Source organism: Hoplias malabaricus, chromosome 18 (genome assembly GCF_029633855.1).
Source record: "Hoplias malabaricus isolate fHopMal1 chromosome 18, fHopMal1.hap1, whole genome shotgun sequence".
Classification (NCBI taxonomy): Eukaryota; Metazoa; Chordata; class Actinopteri; order Characiformes; family Erythrinidae; genus Hoplias; species Hoplias malabaricus.
The window spans coordinates 26,770,322-26,793,771 of record NC_089817.1 but is presented as its reverse complement, the minus strand read 5'-3'; the positions used below and the strand labels follow the sequence as shown (position 1 = coordinate 26,793,771).

General features: G+C 46.8%; 1 protein-coding gene across 1 annotated transcript in view; it reads right to left on the bottom strand.

Annotated features, from left to right (window-relative positions):
- unc5cb (unc-5 netrin receptor Cb) overlaps positions 1-23,450 on the bottom strand; it is a 195,301-nt gene that overhangs the window by 105,232 nt on the left and 66,619 nt on the right. The window contains exon 2 of the mRNA XM_066651109.1: positions 11,471-11,701. Within this exon, the coding sequence (XP_066507206.1) occupies positions 11,471-11,701 (231 nt within the window). The remainder of the gene's footprint in view (positions 1-11,470; positions 11,702-23,450) is intronic.

Below are 23,450 nucleotides of genomic sequence, written 5' to 3'. Positions count from 1 at the left end.
CAAAAGAATCTGGACCCTATAACACCCTTTACACCCCTAGTTGGGCGTTGATGTGGAGCTACAAAATCGACAAATGGAGCCAAACTAGGAAAACAAAATTAGTTATTGCGGAATATCACGGAATGTTGTACAACTGTGTCTTAACCATCCATCCATCCATCCATCCATCCATCCATCCATCATATCCACCACACATTTCTCCATCCTCGCGAAGGCTTTAATAAAGCCGGCCCGGACGGAGGGGCCGAGAGTTGGGGGCTGAAAGTCGGGGGCTGAGATTCCGCTGTTTTGCCGCAGCTCTTGCACGGATCGAATGCCAGGATGATTGAGCTGTCCGGGGCCTTTGGAGGTGGATTTGGGGGCCGTCATGGCAGCCAGAATCCTGTTTGCTAACCCCTTCTGATTATTGTTCATCTGGGCCCTGCAGTCTCCAAACAAATGAAGGCGGCCCACGGCCGGACCCCCTCGGCCCCCTAGATTAGCCGGGTTGGGTTTGTGGAGGGAGGGGTGAGGGGGTTGTGGGTGTTGCTTCGGTCCCGCACTTATTTCTTCCACCTTCATCCCTCTGTAGACTCATTTATTACAGCGAGGATTAGAGCGGTGGAGGTGTGAGAGCGGGGGGCTTGGCGGATGAGGGCCTGGTATCGCTAAACGAATCAGGGAACGCTAAGCATCGTATCATATCATCTCTCTCTCTCTCTCTCCTCCTCTCCATATTGCTCTACCTCTCCCACTCTCTCTCTCTCTCTCTCTCTCTCTCTAAATAGAGGTGGGAGAAGACCACTTTATGCAGCTGTCGTTCTCTTTGCAGAGGATGGAATTACTCCTAGCGCTGCAATGAGTTTTTCCATGGGCACTGAAGGAGTATTTTGTGTGTGTGTGTGTGTGTGTGTGTGTAAGAGTGTGTGTTAGAACAAGAAAGACAGATAAACAGAAAGAAACAAGAAAGGCAGATAAAAATGAGTGAACCAGAGCAATAGAAAAACAGAAAGAAGAACAAAAATAGAAAAACAGTGAGAGAAGAAAAAACAGAGAGAGAGAGAGAGAGAGAGAGAGAGAGAGAGAGAGAGGGGCCAGGAGTCCTACAGAACAAGCTAGGCTTGGCTCCCTGAGTGAATAGAACAGCCCCTTCTCCACCAATCACTGCCAAAGGGACAATGGGGTCTGTCGGCTGATGTGAAAGACCTGGGCAGTTTGCATTCTCCTTGGAGGCGTTATAAACTGTTCAGTGCCGATCCAGCACCAGTAGCTCGTAAAGAAGCGTTGGGCTGGCCTTGTGTTCCCTGCTCAGTTTTAAAACCAACTTTTCTCTGCGACATCTAAACAAATCCACGTCCTTTCAGACCCACGGTGTTGAGTTGTCTCCATGGATGAGACATGGTTTTCTCCAGATGTGAAGCCTGTGTATCCAATGGGGGCATATCTGGGGGGCTGGTACGAGCCCCAGTATCTCCTGGAAAAAAGAGCAGTTCCTCACTTTAACCCATAGGACACCTACGATCCTGACAGGGTATAAAAACAAGTGTGTAAGATTGTGTGAGAGTGTGTGTGTGAGTGTGTGAGACAGTGCCCAATGAGCCCCGGGGGGCTTCCAGGCACATGTACTGATTGACTTGCAGAGCCAGCGACAGCAGCTGGAGAAATAAAGGCAGAATAATCCTCCATGCAAATGAGACCCTCGCTCTCCTCTCCTCCATTAGTCTTCCCTCTCCACTCGTTTACTCCTCTGCCTTCTCCTCATCCCTTATCCCCTGTCCCCTGTCTCTGGGGGGGCTATAAGAGTTGACTTCTGTGTGTTTGCTGGCTGTAGCAGGTTGGCAAGCAGCGGAGGAGTTTGGAGTGTGGGCGGAGTTTGAGGATGGGCTTTCCGACACAGGTCTAAAGCTGCTTTCCATGTGGTAGATTGGTGTTCTATTCCCCACTCCGGCAACCACTCAACTCCACCCCAATGAAAGACCCTGGGTAAGCCCCCCCCCCACTCACTGGTTGGTTGGTTTGGGCTATAGGGGCGGGGCTCTGGAAGTTTATTTCTCCAGGTCTGCTGTCTGTAGCGGACGAGATGAAGGTTGGGCTGGTGGAGGGGTGGAGCTTGTGCTTTGACGCCTTTGTGCAAGCACTACACGGCTGCTTAGTGCTTAGCTTAGCGCTCATGCAGTATTTAAAGAGGCTGCTGCGAGGGAGGAGGAGAGCTGCCAGTCAGGTGTTTAGAGCTCTTTAGGCTTCATCTCGACTGTAAAACAGACCTGGGAGTGAGCGCTGGGTGTTTACTCTGTGTGTGTGTGTGTGTGTGTGTGTGTGAGTGAGTGAGTGAGTGAAAGAGAGAGAGAGAGAGTGAGTGAGTGAGTGAGAGAGAGAGAGAGAGAGAGAGAGAGGAAAGGCAGAGAATAAAAGAAAGTAAACGGTGAGGGAGAAGAATGAGTGAGAAAGTGCATAAGAGATGAGAGAGACAAAGATGTAACAGAGAGAATGACAGAGAGAGAAAAGAGATAGAAAGAAGAGAAACAGCTAAAAGTGAGAGGAGTGGCTACGCCAAAGAGTAAAAGAGGAGAGTGAAAAAGAAGAAATAAAGAGTAAGACAAAGGAGAGAGAAATAGAGAGAGAGAGTGAGAGAGAGAGAAAGAGGGAGAGAGAGAGAGAATCGCAAGTGAAAAAGAGAGTGCATAAAAAAGAGAGAGGCAGAGAGAAAAGAGAGAGAAGAGAAAGAAGCAGACAAAGAAAGAGAGAGAAAAGGAAAGGGAGAGAGAATGACAGTGAAAGACAGGAGAGACAGCGAGAAAGAAAGGATAGAGAGAAGAGAAGAGAAAGAGTGGACAGAGAAAGAGAAGAGAATGTTGATAAAAGAGGGTGGAGACAAGACAGAAAAAAGACAGAAAGAAAAAAGAAAGGAACGGGAGAGAGATAAAGAAGCAGACAGAGAAAGAGAGAGAAAGGAAAGAGAATTGAGAGAGGGGAGCAAGCGAGAAAAATAGAGACAGGAGAATGGAAAAATAAGAAAAGAGAAAGAGAGGGTAGAGAGAGAGAGAGAGGCAGAGAGAAAAAGAAGAAAGAGGGTAGAATGAGAGATAGAGAGAGAGAAAGTCTGAATGTACAGTAACTCAACTACTGCTGCTACTCCACAGAAATCAATAAAGGAATGACTAAACAAGAAAAGTAAAAAGAATATTGGTACTGGACACAAAGTACACAGGACTCAGCTCAGGGCAGACACTGCCAGCCCTCGTCACCTCCAGCCCTGAAGCTCTGCTCTGCCTGCGCGGCTTGGTTTACATGTTGGCATACTGGGGAAAGTTCTGGAGCTAGAATAGCAAACAAATATACTTTTCCCAGTGCTTCTCAGTAGCTTGAGTTAGACTTGTTATGTGCGTGTTATGATTACTGATCCCTGCCATTTCAGCCGCAGCCAAGTGCAGACGAGTCTTCCTGGAAGTATAGAAGCTGTTACCAGTGACAAATTCCCTATAAATTCCCTGGAATTCGGAAGCAATGTGGGAAGTACATACACAACGAGTAATACCACCTTAAAAAGAGAGCTTTCCACTCCACAATAACAAAGCGGGAAGTGAATTATCAGCGCAGTGGCTGCTCTCTTACTTAAGCAGGGATTTGAAGTCCTCTTTCAAGGGCTGGCTTTTCCCATTCCCTGTCACAAAGCAGCGGCTAGAATGGACAGCCACCTTAACAAAGTGTTTGCGTGACATGCCTCTGTTCTACTCGCAGATCTCTTCAAGTGAAATGAAGAGTCGGTGGATTTGAGGCACTGTTCTGAAAGGTGTTGATCTACATATGTATGGAAGGCTGTGAAAGGCCAGCGTACGTACGGCGCTTAAATCCCCATTCAGCCGTCAACAATAGCCACTCGCTACTCGCAGGGACATCAAAGCTTGACGGGAAATAACGATGAAATGAAACACCACACACACACATGCAGGAAAACACACTCCGACACTCTTTCTTACAGACACACACACACACAACTTCATTTGTGCCACTGTATCCCGACTAGAAGCCGTATCCCATGTTGAGGCTAAAGCAACATTGCTCGAGCGCACTTTCACTTCAGGAACGAAGGAAGCCAGTGAAGGAGAGTGAAATGGATGGGAGGTATACTGTTTAAAAATAACAGGGCATCTATAGGGAGCAAAGGATTGGCAAGTATTCTTGCCCCTTGGTTCTCGAGTCGACTGTTGACCCACAGCAACTCTCAACAGGGTAAAGCAGCTACAGAAGATGAATGAGTGAAGTAACAGGCAGCTTAGCCCATTTGGCTCCAGTGACAGGGCCATTCTGTGGTGAGGATTTGATGGAAACCACACAAACGGTGAGGCCAGTTGTGAATGCCACATGGTATTGCAATTTTTCAGTGCGCCCCAAATCCAGGCATCAGATAGAGCGCCATACCTGATAACACCATGCCCCAATACAGTCCACAGCCCAACGCCAGAGGGCTTTATACCCCACCCTTAGCCACTGACTGACTCATGTGCAGCTGCTTCGGAGTATCCCGATTTGTGTCATGCTTTCAGATGGAGATTCTACTCGTCTTAAATCTTCTAGAAACAAGGTGTATCTCGATTTCTTGATGTAGTGGGCAATCTCTTACAGGAAGAGCTCCCCCTAGCGGCTCCTTCTGGCACAACCGTCCTCCCTCAGGAGCAGGTACCTCACCTGCTCGCTGACACGTGACATAATTGACCTTGTTTATGAGCCTTTGTGACCATAAATTATTGAGACGGGTGAATCTCCCCACTGCACTGTGCTTTCACGGAGGTTGAGGAGGAGGGGAAAGAAGACGACTATGGGAAAAGGAAGAGAGTGGAGGGAAGCCCCTGGGCAAGAACGTCAGCTAGAAGCACCCTCTTACCCCTTCTTACATCATAAGTTTGGTTTGAATTTGAAATGAAGCCATTATCTCCTTGTATATCTTCATAAATCTTTATTGGTCTATTATTCATCAATGCGTGCATAACGTCAATGTAGGGTATGATCATATGCTGTAGTCAGCCAGAATGTTAACATGACCTCATGGTTTCTGCACTCGCTCTCTATTTTATCAGTCCCACTATTCATACGGGTGCTCTGCATACTTTGCTTGCCACCATTGACCCTGCTCTTTAATGCTCAGGTCTTCCACAGAGAAGGTAGCCTATAATTACGTTGGTGGATCATTCTATGGGGATCAGACACAGTAGTGCGGCTGGAGTTTTTAAACTCCTCAGTCCACCAACCAAAAATATCCAGCCCAAGACCCGAAGACCCTAGAGCATCATGGCTGACTTTGACTTGCTACCTAATATATCCCAAACCCTCGACCAGTGCCATTGTAAGCAGATAATCACCGATATTCAAATCACCTCTCAGTGGTTTTAATCTTGTGGCGGTTCAGTGTACATTCCAACAAGTGGCATGCTTCTGACATCATTCACAAATGACAAGTGGTTCCGAAATGCTCGGTGTACGTATAATTTCTCACATCTCGCCTCCGGAGCGCTCGGCTGGAAACCGATACATTATTAACACAGCCGTCATCATTAGCTTTAGCTTCATCATCGATCGGGGAGGAGTCAGATGTGTTGGGTAGGGATCGAAGTCGAGCGGAAAGAAGGAAGTGGGGAGGGAAGGAGGGAGGGTGCCAGTGACTGGATCCCCTTCCCAAAATGAAGAGACTGCTTCCCGCCTGCTTTCTCTCATCTCTCAATCTGTGGGATGGCCCTGTCCAGGGTGTGCATTACACCACTGTAACTACACATAATTAACTTAGGTTCATTTGTAGCGATCAATGGGGCGGCTGGCTGGAGATTAGCCCCGGCAGAGCCACAGAGCTGGGGAATGGGAGACAGACTCAGGCATGGATTCTCTCACTCATCTGCCTAAGTGCAGGGGCCAGGGAGCCTTCAGGACGCATCTGCCTGAGTCAGCCTGGCTCCGACACTAAAAGCACAGAGTGTCCAGTGGCTATTTATTGCTTGCGCCAGTTGTGTGGCAAGCAACGGAATTGAACACGACTCAGATAACTCTCACTGCCGAGGGAGGGCCGGGAAGGACCAGCTTGAATCGACTGGGACAGGACTGCACTTACGCTTGTAGAATGACTCGAACGTGGTCCAGTTTGCATGGTATTTACTAAAGAGCATCGTTCATCATGAGACTTCCCTTTGAATACAACTGGGCCTATTCCCTATGTCGAGTTTTCTAACACCATTGGGGTGGGGGGTCGGGGGTCTACAAATTCATCAACAGATACCATCAACCCTTCATGTTTTTACCAGTGGTCTGCCTACCCCCTTTTATCATGGTCGTAATCACTGCATAATGTGTTCTGAGATCACCTCCTGGTTATGACTACTTCTGTTCTCTATGGTGTGTCTTTTAATGCCTGCCACTCACTGTAATGGTTCCAACCAAGTCCGTATAGGAAAGTATGTCCACTGGGCGATCATCTTGGCATAACTCCTAGCCACTAATGTCCACTCATACAAGACTATGCTCCCATATCCGTGAATAGGGTGGACACCTAGAAACCGCTAACTACATTTTCCACTACCAAAGCTCCCCACAGGAATGTAGCTGGTGATGTTGTAAAACACTCTCACTAAAAGAAACCGCATAAATGGCTACAGTTACATTAAGTTTTGGGGTTTGGTTCGGGACGGAACACAGCTCTGCACATTGGTTTAGACTTTTCTCATTCCTTGTTGTACAGTCCAGCTCTTGCCGGATTCTTTCATTGGCCTCCGATCCAAAGAATGTTTGAACCTCTTCAAAGACCGTGGTGTGACTTCACAAGCTACCATTGTGAGTCGGATAAAAACAAATGACGTCTCTGTTGTGGCTTGGATATTTTGCAAATGGCTAGATTGTCCTGGATGTCTGCATGGATTTACATAGGCTGATCAGCACTCTCCAAGGTTTACAGTCCCTACTGTGCTTGCTTGGAACCAGCAGTGAGCAAAAAATAACAAATAAATAAATAAATAAATTAAAAAACTGAGCAGAAAAGAGTAGGCACCATGTGGTGGAAAAGTGCCATCCTTTTTGTGTCTTTACACCAGCCACTCAGTTTGACTGGTACTAACACTGGCCTTTTGACATACCCCTGGGAAGTTTCCAGTCATACAAGACTAAGGCCCTATCTCCTTGAATAAGGGAAGGGTGTCCCAGTCTCTGACTTTCATGTTTTAACCTGAACGTTCTCTGGACCTAATCACTGGTCCTGATTCCCCTGGTGATGGCTGCTCCTGCTGACCACAGTGTTTGTTCCTTTGACCTTTCCATTGACAGTGACAGGTCATAATCACGCCCTCATTCTAACCCCTCCCCCCACCAAATGTGATTAGTCTACTGAAAATACTAGGGTCCTATTGATTTGATAAGGACACTTGGACAGTACTTCTTTTGAAGCACAGTTCCAGTGTTAGTGTTACAAACACATTTTACACTCACTCTTATTGTGGGTCAGAAGCTGAGGTGGCTCTGAATTGATGACTACCCCATTATTACCTTAGCAAGCTTAATCAATCTAAACCCAGTGCAGATTCCAGGGTGGGGATCAATAAGGGAACATTCGAGGAGGTGTATCTCCTTAAAGCCACTCCATCGGCTTCCAAAAAAAAAAATCCATTTGCTGCGAGCTAATGATGCCGAGTACAACCCCCACAGTAAGCACAAGGCCTCCTCTCTTTCTTTTTTCCAGTGATGGGGGGTGGGTGGTGGAGAGGAGCGAAGAAAGGTGGAGGAAGAGGAAGGACACAATGTTGGAGCCTGGTGCCTGCTACAGATAACACTCCAGCTCAGCCTGCTCCTGGCCTAAAAGTCTGTTAATCTACTCTCTGACCTGATGGAGGGGAGAGAGAGAGAGAGAGAGAGAGAGAGAGAGAGAGAGAGAGAGAGAGAGAGAGAGAGAGAGAGAGAGAGAGAGTACAAGGAAGGGTGGAGGGCGAGTGTGGGCTTCAGATCATGTTTCTGTCGGCTCGGATGGCTATTGACCAGGCCGGCCGGCCTCTATCTGCGGTTCTTTTCTGTCAATCAGGGGAAATTAGAGAAGAGTAGAGTGGGCAGAGACACACTTAGAGAGAGAAGGAGAGATAGCAAGAGAGAGAGAGAGGGAGAGGGAGAGAGAGAGAAAGAGAAGAAGAAGGAGATAGAGAGGGAAGCAGAAGAAGCAGAGTGCAGAGGAGGGGAAAGCAATGACAAAAAGCAAATACATACATAGAGCGAGAGAAGATAAAGAGAGAAACGGAAAGATTAAGAGAGAAGGAGGAGGAGGTACAGTGAAAAGGAGGAGGGACCCCAAACACGAGAACAGAAGGAAGAAAAGGGGTGAAAGCGAATGAAAGAGAAGGGAAAGGGAAAGAGAAAGGAAGAAAAGAGAATGAGAGATAATGTGAACACTGGGCAGGAATTAGGAATAAGAGATTGAGAGAGGGAGATAGAGGAAGAGAAAGAATGGAGGCAGAAGAGGAAGAGATACTGCAAGAGAGGGTAAGAAGATAAAAAAAAATCAAGGGAGAGAAGGAGACAGAACGGAGGAACGAGGAACCGAGAAAATAAAAATAGAGAAGAAAGAGAAGAAGAGGGAAAATAAAAGAATAAATAAGGAATGTGTGACCAGAAAGAAGAAAGAGTGACTGAGCGAGAGAGAGAGAGAGATAAGGAAACAGAGATATGACTCTGGGGATGCAGTGCTTGGGGTGACGTGTGCTCTTGCAGATGCACATGGCCGCTCTCGGTTCTGACGCGAAGGCAGTGCTGAGTGCTAACGTCCACTCTGTCAAAGTCAAAGCAGAGAGAGAGAGAGTCATCGGAGGAGAGAGAAAGGCCATCCATCAGTGCATCCTCAGCTTTACCAGTGGTTACTGTAGTGGCTAACAGCACAGCCTTCCACATAGAGGATGGGGGTTCGCGTCCCTGCTCGGGTAACCAGGCCCTATTCACCTATTCAATGGCTGTGTAGAAGCCTCCTGGGGGACTATCTGTCAAGGAGGAAAGGCATGTACATCTCTGTGTGTGTGTGTGTGGTCTGTGTGCTCTTGCCTAGCTAAACATGTGTGTCCTGTTTAAGGCAGGTCCCTTGACTGTGCACAATGGCCAGTGTTCAGATAAAAAAAAAAAAACACATAGAGAATAGAGAGAATGAAGTCCCCCAAGGGCCCCGGAACCATTACAGACAACAGGGCCTCTTTGATTGGCTGCATTCAGCTGCCAAAGTGGGAAATTGAGTTGTCCCTGTAGCCCACAGGTAGCAATCACGCTGCTCTCTCTCTCTCTCTCTCTCTCTCTCTCTCTCTCTCTCTCTCTCTCTCTCTTTCTCTCTCTCTCTGCTCTGAAGACACTATTGAGCTGTTGGTTATTAACAGCCCACAGACAGTAAGTGGAATAGTGTCTCCTGTTTCCGTTCAAAGCTCAGCTCTGGGCTCCACTCTAGCACTCTCTGCTTCAATAAACGTGGCCGTAAAAACACAGCGCCAGTATGTGGGCTGGACGTCCTCCCGGTCAGCTTTTAACAGACTGCTAATTGTGTCCTTCTGCAAGCACAGTCTTCAGAGATACAGTCATATGGAAACAGGCATTTGAGTTTCCAGTACCACATGCAGTATTAGCCAGGCCTTCCCCGGTCAGTGTCACCAGGCTGGCAGGACTCCAAAGTCACGGCAGCTCAACACGCTTGGAGGAGGATGCTAACTGGCGGGGATCAACGAAGTAGGTGTGTCTAACAGAGTGGATAGTGAGTGGACACAGTGTTTAAAACTCAAGGAGCACTTGCTGTGTCTGATCCATTCAACACACACTATCACAGCACCTCCACATCAGTGTCACTGCAGCGCTGAGAATGATCCACCGACCAAATCATACCTGCCCTGTGGTGGTCCTTTGATGAGCCATTGAAGAACAGTAGGACTATGGTCAGTAATTGTACAGGGTGGGCCATTTATATGGATACACCTTAATAAAATGGGAATGGTGGGTGATATTAACTTCCTGTTTGTGGCACATTAGTATATGGGAGGGGGGAAACTTTTCAAGATGGGTGGTGACCATGGCGGCCATTTTGAAGTCGGCAATTTGGATCCAACTTTTGTTGTTTCAATGGGAAGAGGGTCATGTGACACATCAAACTTATTGGGAATTTCACATGCTTGGTTTTAACATAACTTTATTCTTTCATGAGTTATTTACAAGTTTCTGACAACTTATAAAATGTGTTCAAAGTGTTGCCCATTGTGTTGGATTGTCAATGCAACCCTCTTCTCCCACTCTTCACACACTGATAGCAACACCGCAGGAGAAATGCTAGCACAGGCCATATAAATAGAATTACAAAGTGCTCCGGTATGAAGAATTGACAGTGAAAGAGATAGAGAGAGAGAGAGACCCAAATTCAAAGCCCACTCTCCTCCAGTGTTGGCTCCCTGGTCAAACAACAGCAGCTAAAATCTAGGGCTGTCTTTCTGTTGTCGTTGCCCGGTGCGTGCCCATTGTCCCCTGTGTATTTGTTACTAGCGAGTGGGTGTCTGAGGACGGACGAGCGTAGCAGACCTAGGAGTGGAGCGTCGAGTGCGAGACGGCGCAGCCACATCTGAGACTTAACGATGTCCCGACACCAGACGCAGCAACAAACACAGCACGGCGGCAGGGCTATGGCAGCTTTAAGGGCATCTCTTAGAGAGGCGCTGCCAGTTTAACAAGGCTGCCTCTCAGAGCTGAGGGCAGAAATTCCACTCCCATTACAGCCCGGGTGGGGGGCTGTAAAACACTCGTCCCTGAATTATTCATTTACTCGATTTTCCAACAGTGTGAACTGCTTGGGGGTGAGTCTCTGTGTGTGTGTGTGTGTGTGTGTGTGTACAGTCCTGTTTTCCTCTCCCAGTCAGATTGCCCTCATGCTGGTGTGTGTGTGTGTGTGTCTTCCCGTTTCATCTCCCTGCTTTTCATCAGCCCCTTTCCTAGTGTCACAATACTAGTGACTGGTTTGTTAATCCCCACTGACCTCCCAAATATAAAATAATCATCAGAGGGACTTTGGAAGTCTCCCTCGATCATACAATGCCACCAGGCTGGAAAGATAAAGTCTATCACTTGCTTCCTCCAACACCTCCAGCCTCCTCTTCTTTACACAGTGCAGCTCAACACGCTCGGAGGGGAGCACTTAAAGCCCAATTCTGTTCCAAATCACACCCACACTGACTATCTTTAAGTTTAATGATGGGGATAGGGAATGCCATTCCATCCACTCAGACACACATAGACAAGCATCACTTTAAATGATAGGGGGATAGGGCAGACCCTCCTACCCAGACGCCCACCTTGGCTAATTGTATGTCGAATGATAAAGGGCTAGGGAACCCACCCAAACCCCCCACACTGACCAGACTTACTCTGGATGAGGAGGCGACAACTATTCTGACAAGTGGTCAACAGACTTATTTACTGCAGACAAACTGAAGTTGCCTACTGGTGTCGTGGTTATACTGACCGGAGGTTTCGTCCACGCGTTCCTCCACCGTGTGCTCCTTCTGATGGACCCACTCGCTGTTGCACTTGAAGTAGATCTGCGTGGCAGGCGTAGCCTTGCAGTAGAGATTGACAGGTTTGTTCTTGACAATATAGGCCTCCTCAGGCTCCATCAGGAAATGAGGGAGGGGCTCAGGGGGATCCGACGGAAAGGTCTCCGGAAGCTCGCCCAGGCCCAAGTAGTCATCGTCCACTGGGAGGAGGGAGGAAAAGGAGGGAGGTAAGTTAGGGAGAGAGAAAGGGATCTTAAGAACACGATACACATTTTTGCAGGGAGCATCACAGTTCATTCATCAGCAGAGTCACTGTTTATACAAGTGCATTTGGCAAGGAAACGTTTTGGGAAGGATTCCACTTTGGCTCGATGCTCTTGCTCTCTCCGAGCTACTGTCAGCTCTGGGGAACTTTTAGGGCCTTGTACCTTTTGTATTTCCCACAGAGCGGGGTCCTGGTGGGATTTTTTTTAATGGGTTTTTACCGGGGGGACTTTGGGGATTTTATTCTGTAGATATTTGGGCTGCAGATGGTTAAGCTCCTCTGTAATTATGTTTCTCTTTCATCAGCAAGCTTCTCACTCTCTGTTGGGCTGCTGTCTGACCCCATCAAACACACCTATGTTTATCTGCCTGTGCCAGAGGAGAGGAACAGACCGTGGAGTTTACAGAGTGTATCTCAGGAGCTGGACAGTATGTGCAAAGAGGTACTTGTAAATTCCCTCTGATGAATATGGAACACGGGCAAAAAACTGACTCTGGTTTGAATATGACCAAGCCACCTACGCCCACCCACACTTACACACATACACACACACACACACACACACACAGAAAGCCTTTCCAGGTTTGTCACCCTCACTCAATATCCGGCCTTTGACTCCCCCTACTCCTGCCATAGACAGAGGAGGAAAGCCATTTGCGGAGCCCATTTGTCACCTCCGCTCCGTTTTCTATTCCTAACACCCAACTGCCAGGCATCAATTATTTATCTCCAACAGGAATAGGCCTGGAGAGGAGGCGCATCACTTCCTGTGGCAAAAAGGTTAAATCACCACATCAGTGATCCCCCCCACCCCCACCACTCACCCCCCCGCTCCCCCCCCACGCCTCTCTCATACTTCTCAATCCAGCCCTCAGTGTCTTAACAAATCTTGTCGGGCATGGAGGCAATATCGCATCAATATGTCTTAGGATATAACAGCCCTGTCCTTCTGTCATTATCTATTGCTCCAAAGGTGTAGAGGTGGCTGGTGGGCTGGGTGGGAGCAGGTGGTGGTGGTGGGGGGTTGTCTGGAAGGGGGTTGAGGGCACTGATCCCCCATTGACTTTCTATTTTGGGCCGTTTTTGTGAATGAAAATACACTGGGATTGGGCGCCTGATGCAAGCGGCAAAAACAGACTCGCTGACTATATTTACCGTTTACACTTCATTTCAGAGCATTTATATTGGTCCATTCAGAAAGAAATTCAGACAGTTACAGTAACTGCAACATGGTTATAGTCTTAACTTAGCCTTAAAGTCTTAACTATGTTTTATATTTTCATTGTTCATAGTACAATCTACTGGATGCACTGTCCCACTGGCCTGTCTTTTTGAAAAATGGTCCTGACGTGACACTGGGTGGTTGGGAAACGTGCCCTAGGGGTAGAGGAGGAAGAAGGGTGTAAGGTGGAATGGAGTGTGGGATAGTCCGGAGGGCTCCAGGGCACCGAGTCTGCTTTTCATCACGAGCTACTCCTAAATCACACCTGCCCTGTTATCAGCCCCCAATCACCTGCTAATTGAAGAGGAGAGCTAAACTCTTGCTGACCCCTGGGCTGCAGCTTCCTGATATCCTTAGGGCTTGTGCGTGTACCGTCGAAAATACAAGAATAGATGGGTGATAAATAGTCCAAAACCAGAAGACACTGTTATATATACACGAGGGTCACAACGTCCACAGATCATTGAGAAAAAATGTGTTCAGACTACAAATCAGCTCAAGGTATTATGAAAATCCCCTCTGTGATTGCTGTATTTATGCATTTAGGGGTTAGACATGTTTAAAATATAATGTATATTACATACTGTACTAAGATATATACTGTATAACACATAATGTACTACTATATAGTGTATACCACATACTGTACCAGTGTATACAGTATGTCCCATACTGTACTATTACAATACTACACACAGTATACCCCATACTTTATCAATTTATTTATGTACTACACAACTTTATTAATATTTACTGTACCTATGTACTGCGTAGAAGACCATACTGACACATACTTGTACAGTCACTCACAATTAGTCATAAATACATGATATGTGACATCACAATGTCTAGATATTTTAGGGTATTACACCATATAAAAACTTATGAATGCCTTTCTAAAGCTTCATTAACACAATATTCATAAGAAACATTACAGGCCTTAAACCCACATATAATCAGCGAGTGTTTACAGCTAACAGACCATGATCCAGACAGAAAACCTAAATCAGACGAGGAGTTTAAGGTGATCCAGCGTGTCTTAATTGCATCTCTACTGGCATCCACTTAGAGCCAAGTCCTAAATGAAAGCGTGTGGGCAAAGCCAAGAGATAAAATATGAGGGAGAACAGTGGTAGGGAAGTGGGGAAAAAATGATTTAGCCAATTTCTTTCCTAGTGAGGATTATAATATTAATTAAAAATATTCAAAAGGCTTTTAAAAGAGGGGGTGTGTTAAGCCTGTTCCGTTTTTTTTTTTTGTTTTTTTTTTTTTTTTTGGATTGTTGGCAACCCTTGGCCCTGAAATGTATTTACTTGATCCAGCTGAACATGTGTGAGTGAGCAAAGTGAGAGAGCTTCACAAAATCTGTAATATGGCAATGTCCAACGCTTTGTGGACAACACTAATGAGTGATTTGCGCCACTTCAACTGTGCACTCACAGCATGCACCATCTCCACAGAAAATAACTGGCTAAGAGCGGTGGACACTGAAGTAGCTTTAGCTTTATAAGAACGTAACGTCATCATGTCCAATGCCAAGTGTCGGCCAGAAAGGGTATAAAGCCCCTAAGTACAGACTGTAAAACAGTGGAACTAATACATCTAGTATCTTTTACATGAAATGGAGTGTTGTTTTTGATCAACAGCTAATGACTCCACATTAGTACCTCAGCTCATTGAAGTTCTCAAGGCAGAATGTTATCAAATTCTCACAGCAATGTTCCATACCTTCTTTAAAGCCGTCTCCGAAGAGTAAAGGCTGTTTTTACAGCAAGGGTTTGTTTTGAAGCTTTGTTTAACAAGACAAAGCAGTGTTTCACAAAGCATACAAACAGAAAAGATCTCCAGTCCAATCAGCCAGACCCTGCACCCCTGCTGGGCTCTGAGAGGGGAGAAGGGGCCAGTATCTGGGGGAAGCAAGCGCTGGTTTTATCAGTTCATGCTCCATGGCAGCCATTAGCTATGGACCAGAAACATGACCCGGTAAAACTGCCGACCTCGTCAACCCACGATCACTATCGCAGTCACAGTACACTCATATCCACATGTGTGAATGGTCTTTTGTGTGTATACAGATGTGTGCTTTGTCTGATGAATGCACATTGAACACAAATGTGCAAGTGTTTGTAGAATGCGCCCCGTCTACACTGGGCATTTACAGCCAATCACAGCGATTAGATCGCCATCCGATCAAGACATGGCGCATTTACTCTGGATCTTTTCAAAGGAGGCTTCTGTGTCCATATGCTGGTCAGTTATGAATAACGCATAGATACAGGATGCTTTTAAAAACCAAGGGTGAACAGGGCAGTTACGTTTACAAGTGGTAATTAATTTGTGATTGAAATGTGTTCATATCTATAGGTGTAGGACTATCATGTTGTGGTACGGTGAGGACATGCTGGTGGTCCTCACAATCTCTAATCACTTATGGAATTTTTACAAAATCTGATATTAGGTGTAGGGTTAATTACCTACAATAATTAGTTTCAGTGGAAGTCCTCACAAATATAGCAGAACCAACATGTGTGTGTGTGTATGTGTGTGTGTTTGTGTAACTGAACTGTGATTGGGTTTGTCTGTTGGTGTATAAACACACAATGACTGGACCTGTATTTGACGTACTGTGATCAGACCTGCATTGGTGTACGTATGCAATGCAGCTTGTATACATCTTGACCACAGTCTGAAGCCATGTAGCCCCACCCTGGTGCTGGAACCCAGTGCTGTATTCCGCACCGAAGCTGGGATCTTGACTCGGGTGACTCTGGAAATCCTGAAAAGACTCAAGATTTGATTCAAAATCTAGTCGAGATCAGATTATAGCGATTAGATGTTAATGCCAAATGTTAACAAGGCCTTTACACAACCTCCCACCCACACACAAATACACACAAACACACCCTCTTGCCTTCTGTCGCTCCTGTCCTCTTCTCTGAGTTGCTTGCACCAAGGCTTCACTCTTTTACAGCACAGCATCCTCCAAGACCTTGACCTAGAAACTCCCTTCAACAAACCCAAGAAACTCATTACGCCTGGGTCCTTTCCTTCTCTTTCTCTCTCTCTATCCCAGTGTCTATCATTCTCTATCACTCCTCTCTATCAGTCTGTGCCTTTGGTTGTGGGGCTGGGAGATCAGACAGTGGAATGAAAGGAATCAGCATGCAGCCCCCACCCTCCTCACCAAACGCGTGCTCGTATTCATCAGCTTACCACACCACAGCAGCAGAAATAATAAATAAAATGGAATAAAAAGAAGCACATTGGATAAAGAAGTGGGAAAAATGTCTTGAAAATAAAATAAAAAAGCTGGTCTCGCTCCAGCGAGATCCCCACTGATGGCAGACTCTCTCACGGGGGAGGCCAAAGGGGGTGTGGGAAGAGAAAGACACATGCATTTCCACTACACTCGCCGGCACACAACTGTCACTGTACTATCACACATACACACACAGTGTCCCAGTGCACATCACACCCATCAGGCTCCATCACAAAGTGTCCGGAGGTCTCCCATGGCTGGGAATCAGGGGCTTGTAAGGTACGAAGTGGGCCAAACTTTTCCCTCCACTTCACCCCATCTGCATGCTTTCACGCTGGGGGTTGGAGAAGGAGGGATTTGTTGGGAGGTTTTATTTTGGGGAGGTGGTATGGGGGGGGGTTGTCTTCATGCAAGGCTGCCATGCTTTGATGGGGGTGCTCTGGGAAGTAATTCGAGAGTAGGGCTTCATATCGCTGGAACCATCTCGAGAACAGACAGACTGGAACTCAACCACACCTAACCCTCTTATCAGCAGGCCTCCAAGCCTCTTTCTTTCTTTCCAAGCAAACAAAAGAAAAGGGACTGAAAATAATGGAGGGAAAGAAGCAGATAATAATTCAGGTTCTGCACTTAGGAATACTTGGCTACACAGCGATTGGTTTTGCCTTCTAGCTTCATGTTAGTGCCAATTCAATAGCAGTAACAGGTAAACAGAACTTGCTTAAAGCAATTAGTACTGTTTCTGCAGCTGTAAATACGATCCATTCCTTGTTTTGCTGCTGCAGGTTGTTTATGCGTCCACTTGTTTAACTGGTGTTTAGTTTCCATACACCGTGTTCCACCATCAACAGAGTTTCTGTAATCACACATATGAGCTGCTAACGTGTCGAACAAGATGAAAATTTAATTCCAGAAGTTCTCCGAGAAATGATCCTCAAGAACATTGCGAGTGAGAAGCAGAGCTTTCCAAGGATAAGTCTGGGCATTAATAACCATCTGACTTCGCGTGTGGGTGCATGCTGTTTACGCCCCTCCATAAGCAGATCATATTAAGGCATTAATCTTGCCAAACAGCAATAAAGGAACTGCCTTGACACTCTCCCCGACTCCTTAACGCTCTGCGACCTGCAGGAAAACAACATGCTCCCAACAAGATGCCTCTGGATAAATAGCCGGTTTGGTTTTTAATGTCAGTTCTCCAAGTGTGTGAATGAGAGAGGATAAAATAGTAAACTTGACACTAGCCCTAGACCTGGTAGCAGGAAAAAAGCTGGAGACCAAGGCTCGTATTTGGGGTCAGGAGATTGAAAAGTGATGGGACTTTCAGAGCAACTTTTCGATTGAATTGCTGCTGCTGGAGTGATTCATAAAAGTGGGGCCGGTGCCTTTCTGGTGCCAAATAGAAGCGCAAAATAGAAGCATCAAATAGGGCAATGCCCTGGCCAGACTCAGCACAGAGCATCTTGCAGTTTGGCTTGCAACCTCTGTCACTGCTTCCGTCTACAGATGCAGCGCAACAAGCCTAAAGTAGGTGTGGTGTACGCTGCAGATTACCCAGATAGCAATGAAGGTTTGGCTCAAATGTGGCACATCTGAAATTCCAGAAGTTCACATTATATGGCACAGATGTCCAGTGTATTGTGGAATAAATCTTGGCCAAATCGATACATGACCTGCATCTGGCCCACACAACACTTGTCAGTGAGCCACAAAATGTGTCTGCTATCAGGGTATTGCTCAATTTCCTAGTAGCATGGTATGTGCAACCACTTTAAACTGCATAAAAAAGGTCCTTGTGCAAGACTCCTCAAGGTTAAGTTATGCTTCACTGCCAGAGAACTAAGGCTGAATCACAAATATCTTCCTCAGCTCTATGTAGTGGTTAGTAAAGTGCACTATTTGGGGAGTAGGGCATTAACTGGAGCAAGGTTTGAATGCAGTGTCAGGAAAGCAATAAACACAAAGTCAGCACTTGTTATTCTTTATTTATTATTATTATTATTGGAGGCATCCATATTTTACCCTTATTCCATCTTTTTATTTGTTCTGTGACGTTCAAATGACCAATCACAGTCGTAGTCTGTGGCAACGCGATACATAGTTACATTTAAAAGGAGGTGTGTACATCTGAAGCGTACAACATAGTGTTTGTGTCTACGTGGGACCCACATGTTGCTCACGCTACAGGTTTGATGCAGAAGAATAAAATAGCCTTCAAACAGCTACTGTAACTTGATTAAGACACTAAGTCACTCTGGGTAAGTAGCAGGAGCTTAGCTTACAATGCTAATCTTAGCACTGTTTTGCTTCTTTCATGGCAATTTAGAAACAAAATGTCTGTCTGCCTCTGAACCGCATCAGGAGGATGTTCTGGTTTAAGTGGGCCCTGGAGAAGAACATGCAAGAATTTATTTGCTAGGGCCTGAGCACATGACGAGCGGGTAAGGAAGCTCCTGATAACCACCCAGAACAAGGGCGATCGCCTGATAGCATTCACACAGAAAGAACAAACAGCTTAGCTCCCAGCCACCATGCCACGCAGTCAGCAGATCAAGGCTGTATGGAGTTTACAAAACCCACGCTACACCTCCCATTCATATGGCATCTCTGAGATGAAACAGCACACTACGGGGGGATCCTTGGCACTGTCAGAACTTTGTAGTTCACCAAGCTGCAGACATCTTCAAAGCTTAAACATACATCTTTAAAACACACACACACACAGGCTTGTGTAAAGCCGGGAGCCCATGCGAATCCAAACAATCTCTCCCGACGTGAGGTCATGGGGAATAAATCATCGTCTGGAAAGCGTTGTCGGGGACCTCTCAGTTCGGGTTCAGCAGAGACCTGCTGAAACAAAGCCTCTCCATCACCCGGAGTCTAATTGTTTTTTCAATTAGGAAAGGCTTTCCCAGAGCGGCCGGCGCCTTTCAGAGCGTGCCATGTTTTAATCCAGATTGTCAGTGGATTTTCTCCGGGGCTAAAAAAGACTAGCCAAGGCCGGAATGAAAGCCCATCGTCTCAGGGCTAACGCTGCGGTTTTGATGTTGTTACTTTGCATCTGACCGAAATCAGACAGACACAGACAGCGTTTGAAGAACGGCAGATAACGGCTTGTTTCGAGAGTAGCCGGACCTTTGAGCATGTTGCCGGGATTGATAGAGGGACCTTACCTAATTGGAGCATGCTGAGATTACGCGCTAAAGGCAACTGCCTTGGAACTAGAAACTCAGCCGTTTAGAAGAGTGCATCAGAAATGTCAGGTTTGGAGGCACTTGTCGGATTCCGATGAGATCTGAAGGAGAGACAGGTGAAGACTTGACCGAGTATGCCGTGATTGAGCGGTAATGTGGGCTTGCAGAGGGGCTGCAGCAGCAGAGACGGAGAGGGAAAGTAAAGTGCTTGCTGTGAAGTGTCAGGTTACTGAGGGATGCTGAGCTTCAAGCCAGCATTTTGCCTCATGAATAGCGAGGCAGGAGAGGAAAGTATGCCCATGTGTTTGCTTCACAGATCCGAAAGCTTCTACTCGATAACGGCATACGCTGCCATTTGCGCACACACACATGCCCACGCACATATACAGTTACATACATATTTCTTCTCGCTCCCCAATGCATCAAGCAGCAGTGATAGCAGCTGGAGGATGCTCCTACCCTGACACCATTGTAAAAGATAAGCTCTATTCTATCGGTGCGCGTCCAGATTTATCGTCCCCGGGAAGGCACTGTATCAAACGTGCTGCTGCTTCCCTCCATCAGAGGAGAGTCAAGCGTGAACGGGGACGAGCGGCCGCATAAATCCTCCCCCTCTCCTGCTCTCCCTCTTACTCTGTCTCTTTCCTTTCTCCTGCTCCCATGAAAAAGATATGTAATCTGGGCTGGGGTAGGTAGGCCAGCCTTTCTCTGTGTGTGCTCTATGGTATGAATATGGACAGTTAGAGAGAGAGAGAGAGAAAAAGCGAAACAACTTAGGATTCAGGGAACACAACCTCTACAGCCGAGATGAAAGAAGATCTATTCCGGAGTGTGTGTGACCTCAGCCCCGTGACCTAACCCGTTTCATAAATAAACATACGCTGCCCTGCTGGACCCAAGGCACGAGAGGCAGGCGAAGGGCAAAGTAATCCAGTTAAAATCTTAATCTCCTCTTTCTAAGCCACCCAGCTCTAACACCAGACATTTATTACTGAAAGCCTCGGCCCCCACAAGCCACGCGGGGAGGAGACCCACTCATGCGGACGCTTATCGACCATCATTAGGTTCAGACTGACCCCTCCTCCAGCGTTGGCTCTCTTTACTTTACACACACACACACACACACACAACACACACACACAAACACAAACACACACACACATAAACAACCGCCACTCCCTTTATCAGGCCCAAAGTTAACACTCAGGAGGCAGCATCATTAACTGAAGGATGGGTCCGATCGATCCCTGGACGAAACATTCCATTACAGTGGCCTGTTTAACGGGGCCCAGGAATTCAACCACGGAGCCAAATAAAACAAAATGAATTATTCAAACTGAATTCACAATCGAGGAGTAGAGGGAAGGGGATAGGAAAGAAGGAGAGGGGAGGGGAGGGTTTTTTTTTTGTCGAGCGGGCTTTCGGCGATGCCTCTTATCCAGCGGAGCAGGTGATGTAATTGCGAAAAAATGAATCTGCACAAATTGATTTAGCCACCTTGCCGAAGCCTAAGCAGCAGCATTTGGAAGAAGCGTGGCCTGGAGATAAGGTTATGAAATGTGTTAAATCAGAAAAAAAAAAAAAATAAATAAAATGGACATGTTTTAGATAAGTTCTCACTTTCTTGGGGGCCTGAGGGAGGTAGTAAAAGAGTGGGAGAATGTGTGTGTGTGTGTGTGTGTGTGTGAATGTATGTGTGTATGCGAGTGAGTGAGTGATTTGCTAAGAACAGTTAACGCCATGTGATTACTTTGTGAACTCGGTGGCGGTGGAGAACCAGTTCCTCCAGAGATGACTCGGTGACACACACCCTCAGGATCGTTTTCACCATGCCAGGTATGTCACACTGGACAAAGGGATCACTTGAAAGTGAAATGATATTCATTTCATTCCGAAGGACTCCTAATTGAGCTCAAACAGAATGGGACTAAACCTCAGACCGTGAGGCGGATGAAGTCATCCCCTGCGTCTCTTAGAGACGGGGACTTGAGTCAGTGTCAACTTTAAACGACACATGACTTGACTTACAATAAAAACACTTTACATTCTTTGGGACGTTAGAGAGTCACATCTGTCACCTCCAATGTGCAGCATCTACCTGGACAATAGACAATACAAAGACAGCCAATCCGTGCCAGTGTTGACGGGAATGACTACACTCCCTACACTTTTGGAGGGATTGCCACAGGATACTGTATGACCTTGTTGGTGTTTTTTTTTCCTGTCATCAAAAGGACCCTGCCATTTGTTTAGTAGTGTCTCCGTCACACAAAGCACAGGGATAGCGCCCCCTGTTGGCCCCACCAACCCACCACCGCCAGCATCCACCAAAGCTTTCCTTGAAGGTCTCCCATCCAAGTACCTACCAAGCTCCAACCTGGTTTGCGTCTGTGAATTAGCATTCTCTGGTGTTCAGGTGTTTTGAAGCTTAATCTTGAACCTGGATTATTTTAGAAGGGATCCGCTTACACATAACCAACTCAGGTGAAGACCCTGGACTCAACTTGCACTCACACACACCGGATTTGAAACTGGAGTCAGCCTGCTGCCTGCGGGTGCTGAAGCGTCTCATCATGCAATATGATGTGCATATCCTAGATGCTTATGCAATATCGGATGATGTTTAGTGACCTTATGGGAGGGAAAGCCATCACGTAGCCTGCAACTCTCTAGAGAGACGGAGAGGCCACTGTGAGAAGCACTGGACCGTCGGGATTGTACCTCCATCTTCACTTAGGATCAGGGGATTAAAAAAAAAAACAGCCTGACACTTCTTAAAAAGGCTGTGACTCACATGGCCTGGACCTCAGAGAGAGAGAGAGAGAGAGCGGCCTGGCAGTAAGAGCGATTGAGGAATAAGCCGGGAAAAGGGCACTCGAAGGACGCTGCTCGGCCACGCTTTGGGACTTCATTTCCAGCCCTTTCTGTGACCTGCTGCCACCATACGTCCTAAAGCCCAAGCTGAAATATAGTGGAACAACCCACTCTCTGAGAAACCGCACCTCTAGCAGTGCACAGACCACTCTTCCAGTATCTGCAATCTCCATTTGGAATGAACAAGGCCACACATTCCTGCCTTATTACCGCGGAGAGGAATGCACAGGGCTCATGGTGGAGATTCAATCCCAGGGTGTCATGGAAACAGAAGTGGGTTTGCAGTGACTAAAAAGGCGGATGCTCCGCCAAAACCTTGGTGCGAACTCTTGTTTGCATCTAGTTGTTCTAATATCAAAATACCTCTCCGTCCTATTGAATTCCAGAATAATCACGCCTGGATTCTGTTGCAAAAGCTGTGCAAAATGGAGATGTTTCACAATGGTGGACATTCTTCTTTTTAAAACCTTTCAAAGGGCTGTTTTTCTGCCATGCCCTTTGTTGCAATAGCAGCGCGATTCAGTAAAAAAAAATGCATCCGAGGGAGCTTACAAACAACAGAGACAAATATGAAAGAAGTCATCTTTCTTTTGCTACCTCCTCTCTCTCTAGAATCCCTTCTTTTCTGCTTCTCTCCCTCCCTTCCTTTTCTTCAGGGCTGGATGAAAAGCCATTTTGTTGCTTGATTGGAGAATGATGCTGCTACTTAGAGAGAGGCTCCATCAACCGATGGGGGGGTGGGTGGTTGGTTGGGAAAGAAACACAGTGAGAGAGGTGGCTCCCTGGGGCGTAGTGCTAGTGATGGGTGGGCTGTCATATGCCCCATTGTCCAAATTACCCACAGAGTGCCGTGTCACGCCTGGGACTAATTTACGGGTGTGCGGCGCCACTGGCCCGTACGCTTAGGCTCGGCTCTCTATAGGCCCAGCCAGGAGAGTGACGGCCCGGCCTGGGACACACTCACCTGAGCCCCACTGACTCCGGCCTGTCTGCCTCTCTCTCTCTCTGTGTCTCTCCACCCGCAGGGTTACGCTTGAGCGATGAAGTACTGCTGAGCGGAGCACTTCACTGACCCACTCCCACAGCCCAGTGCATCACCATCAACAACGTGATCAATGAAACACTATACACCGCC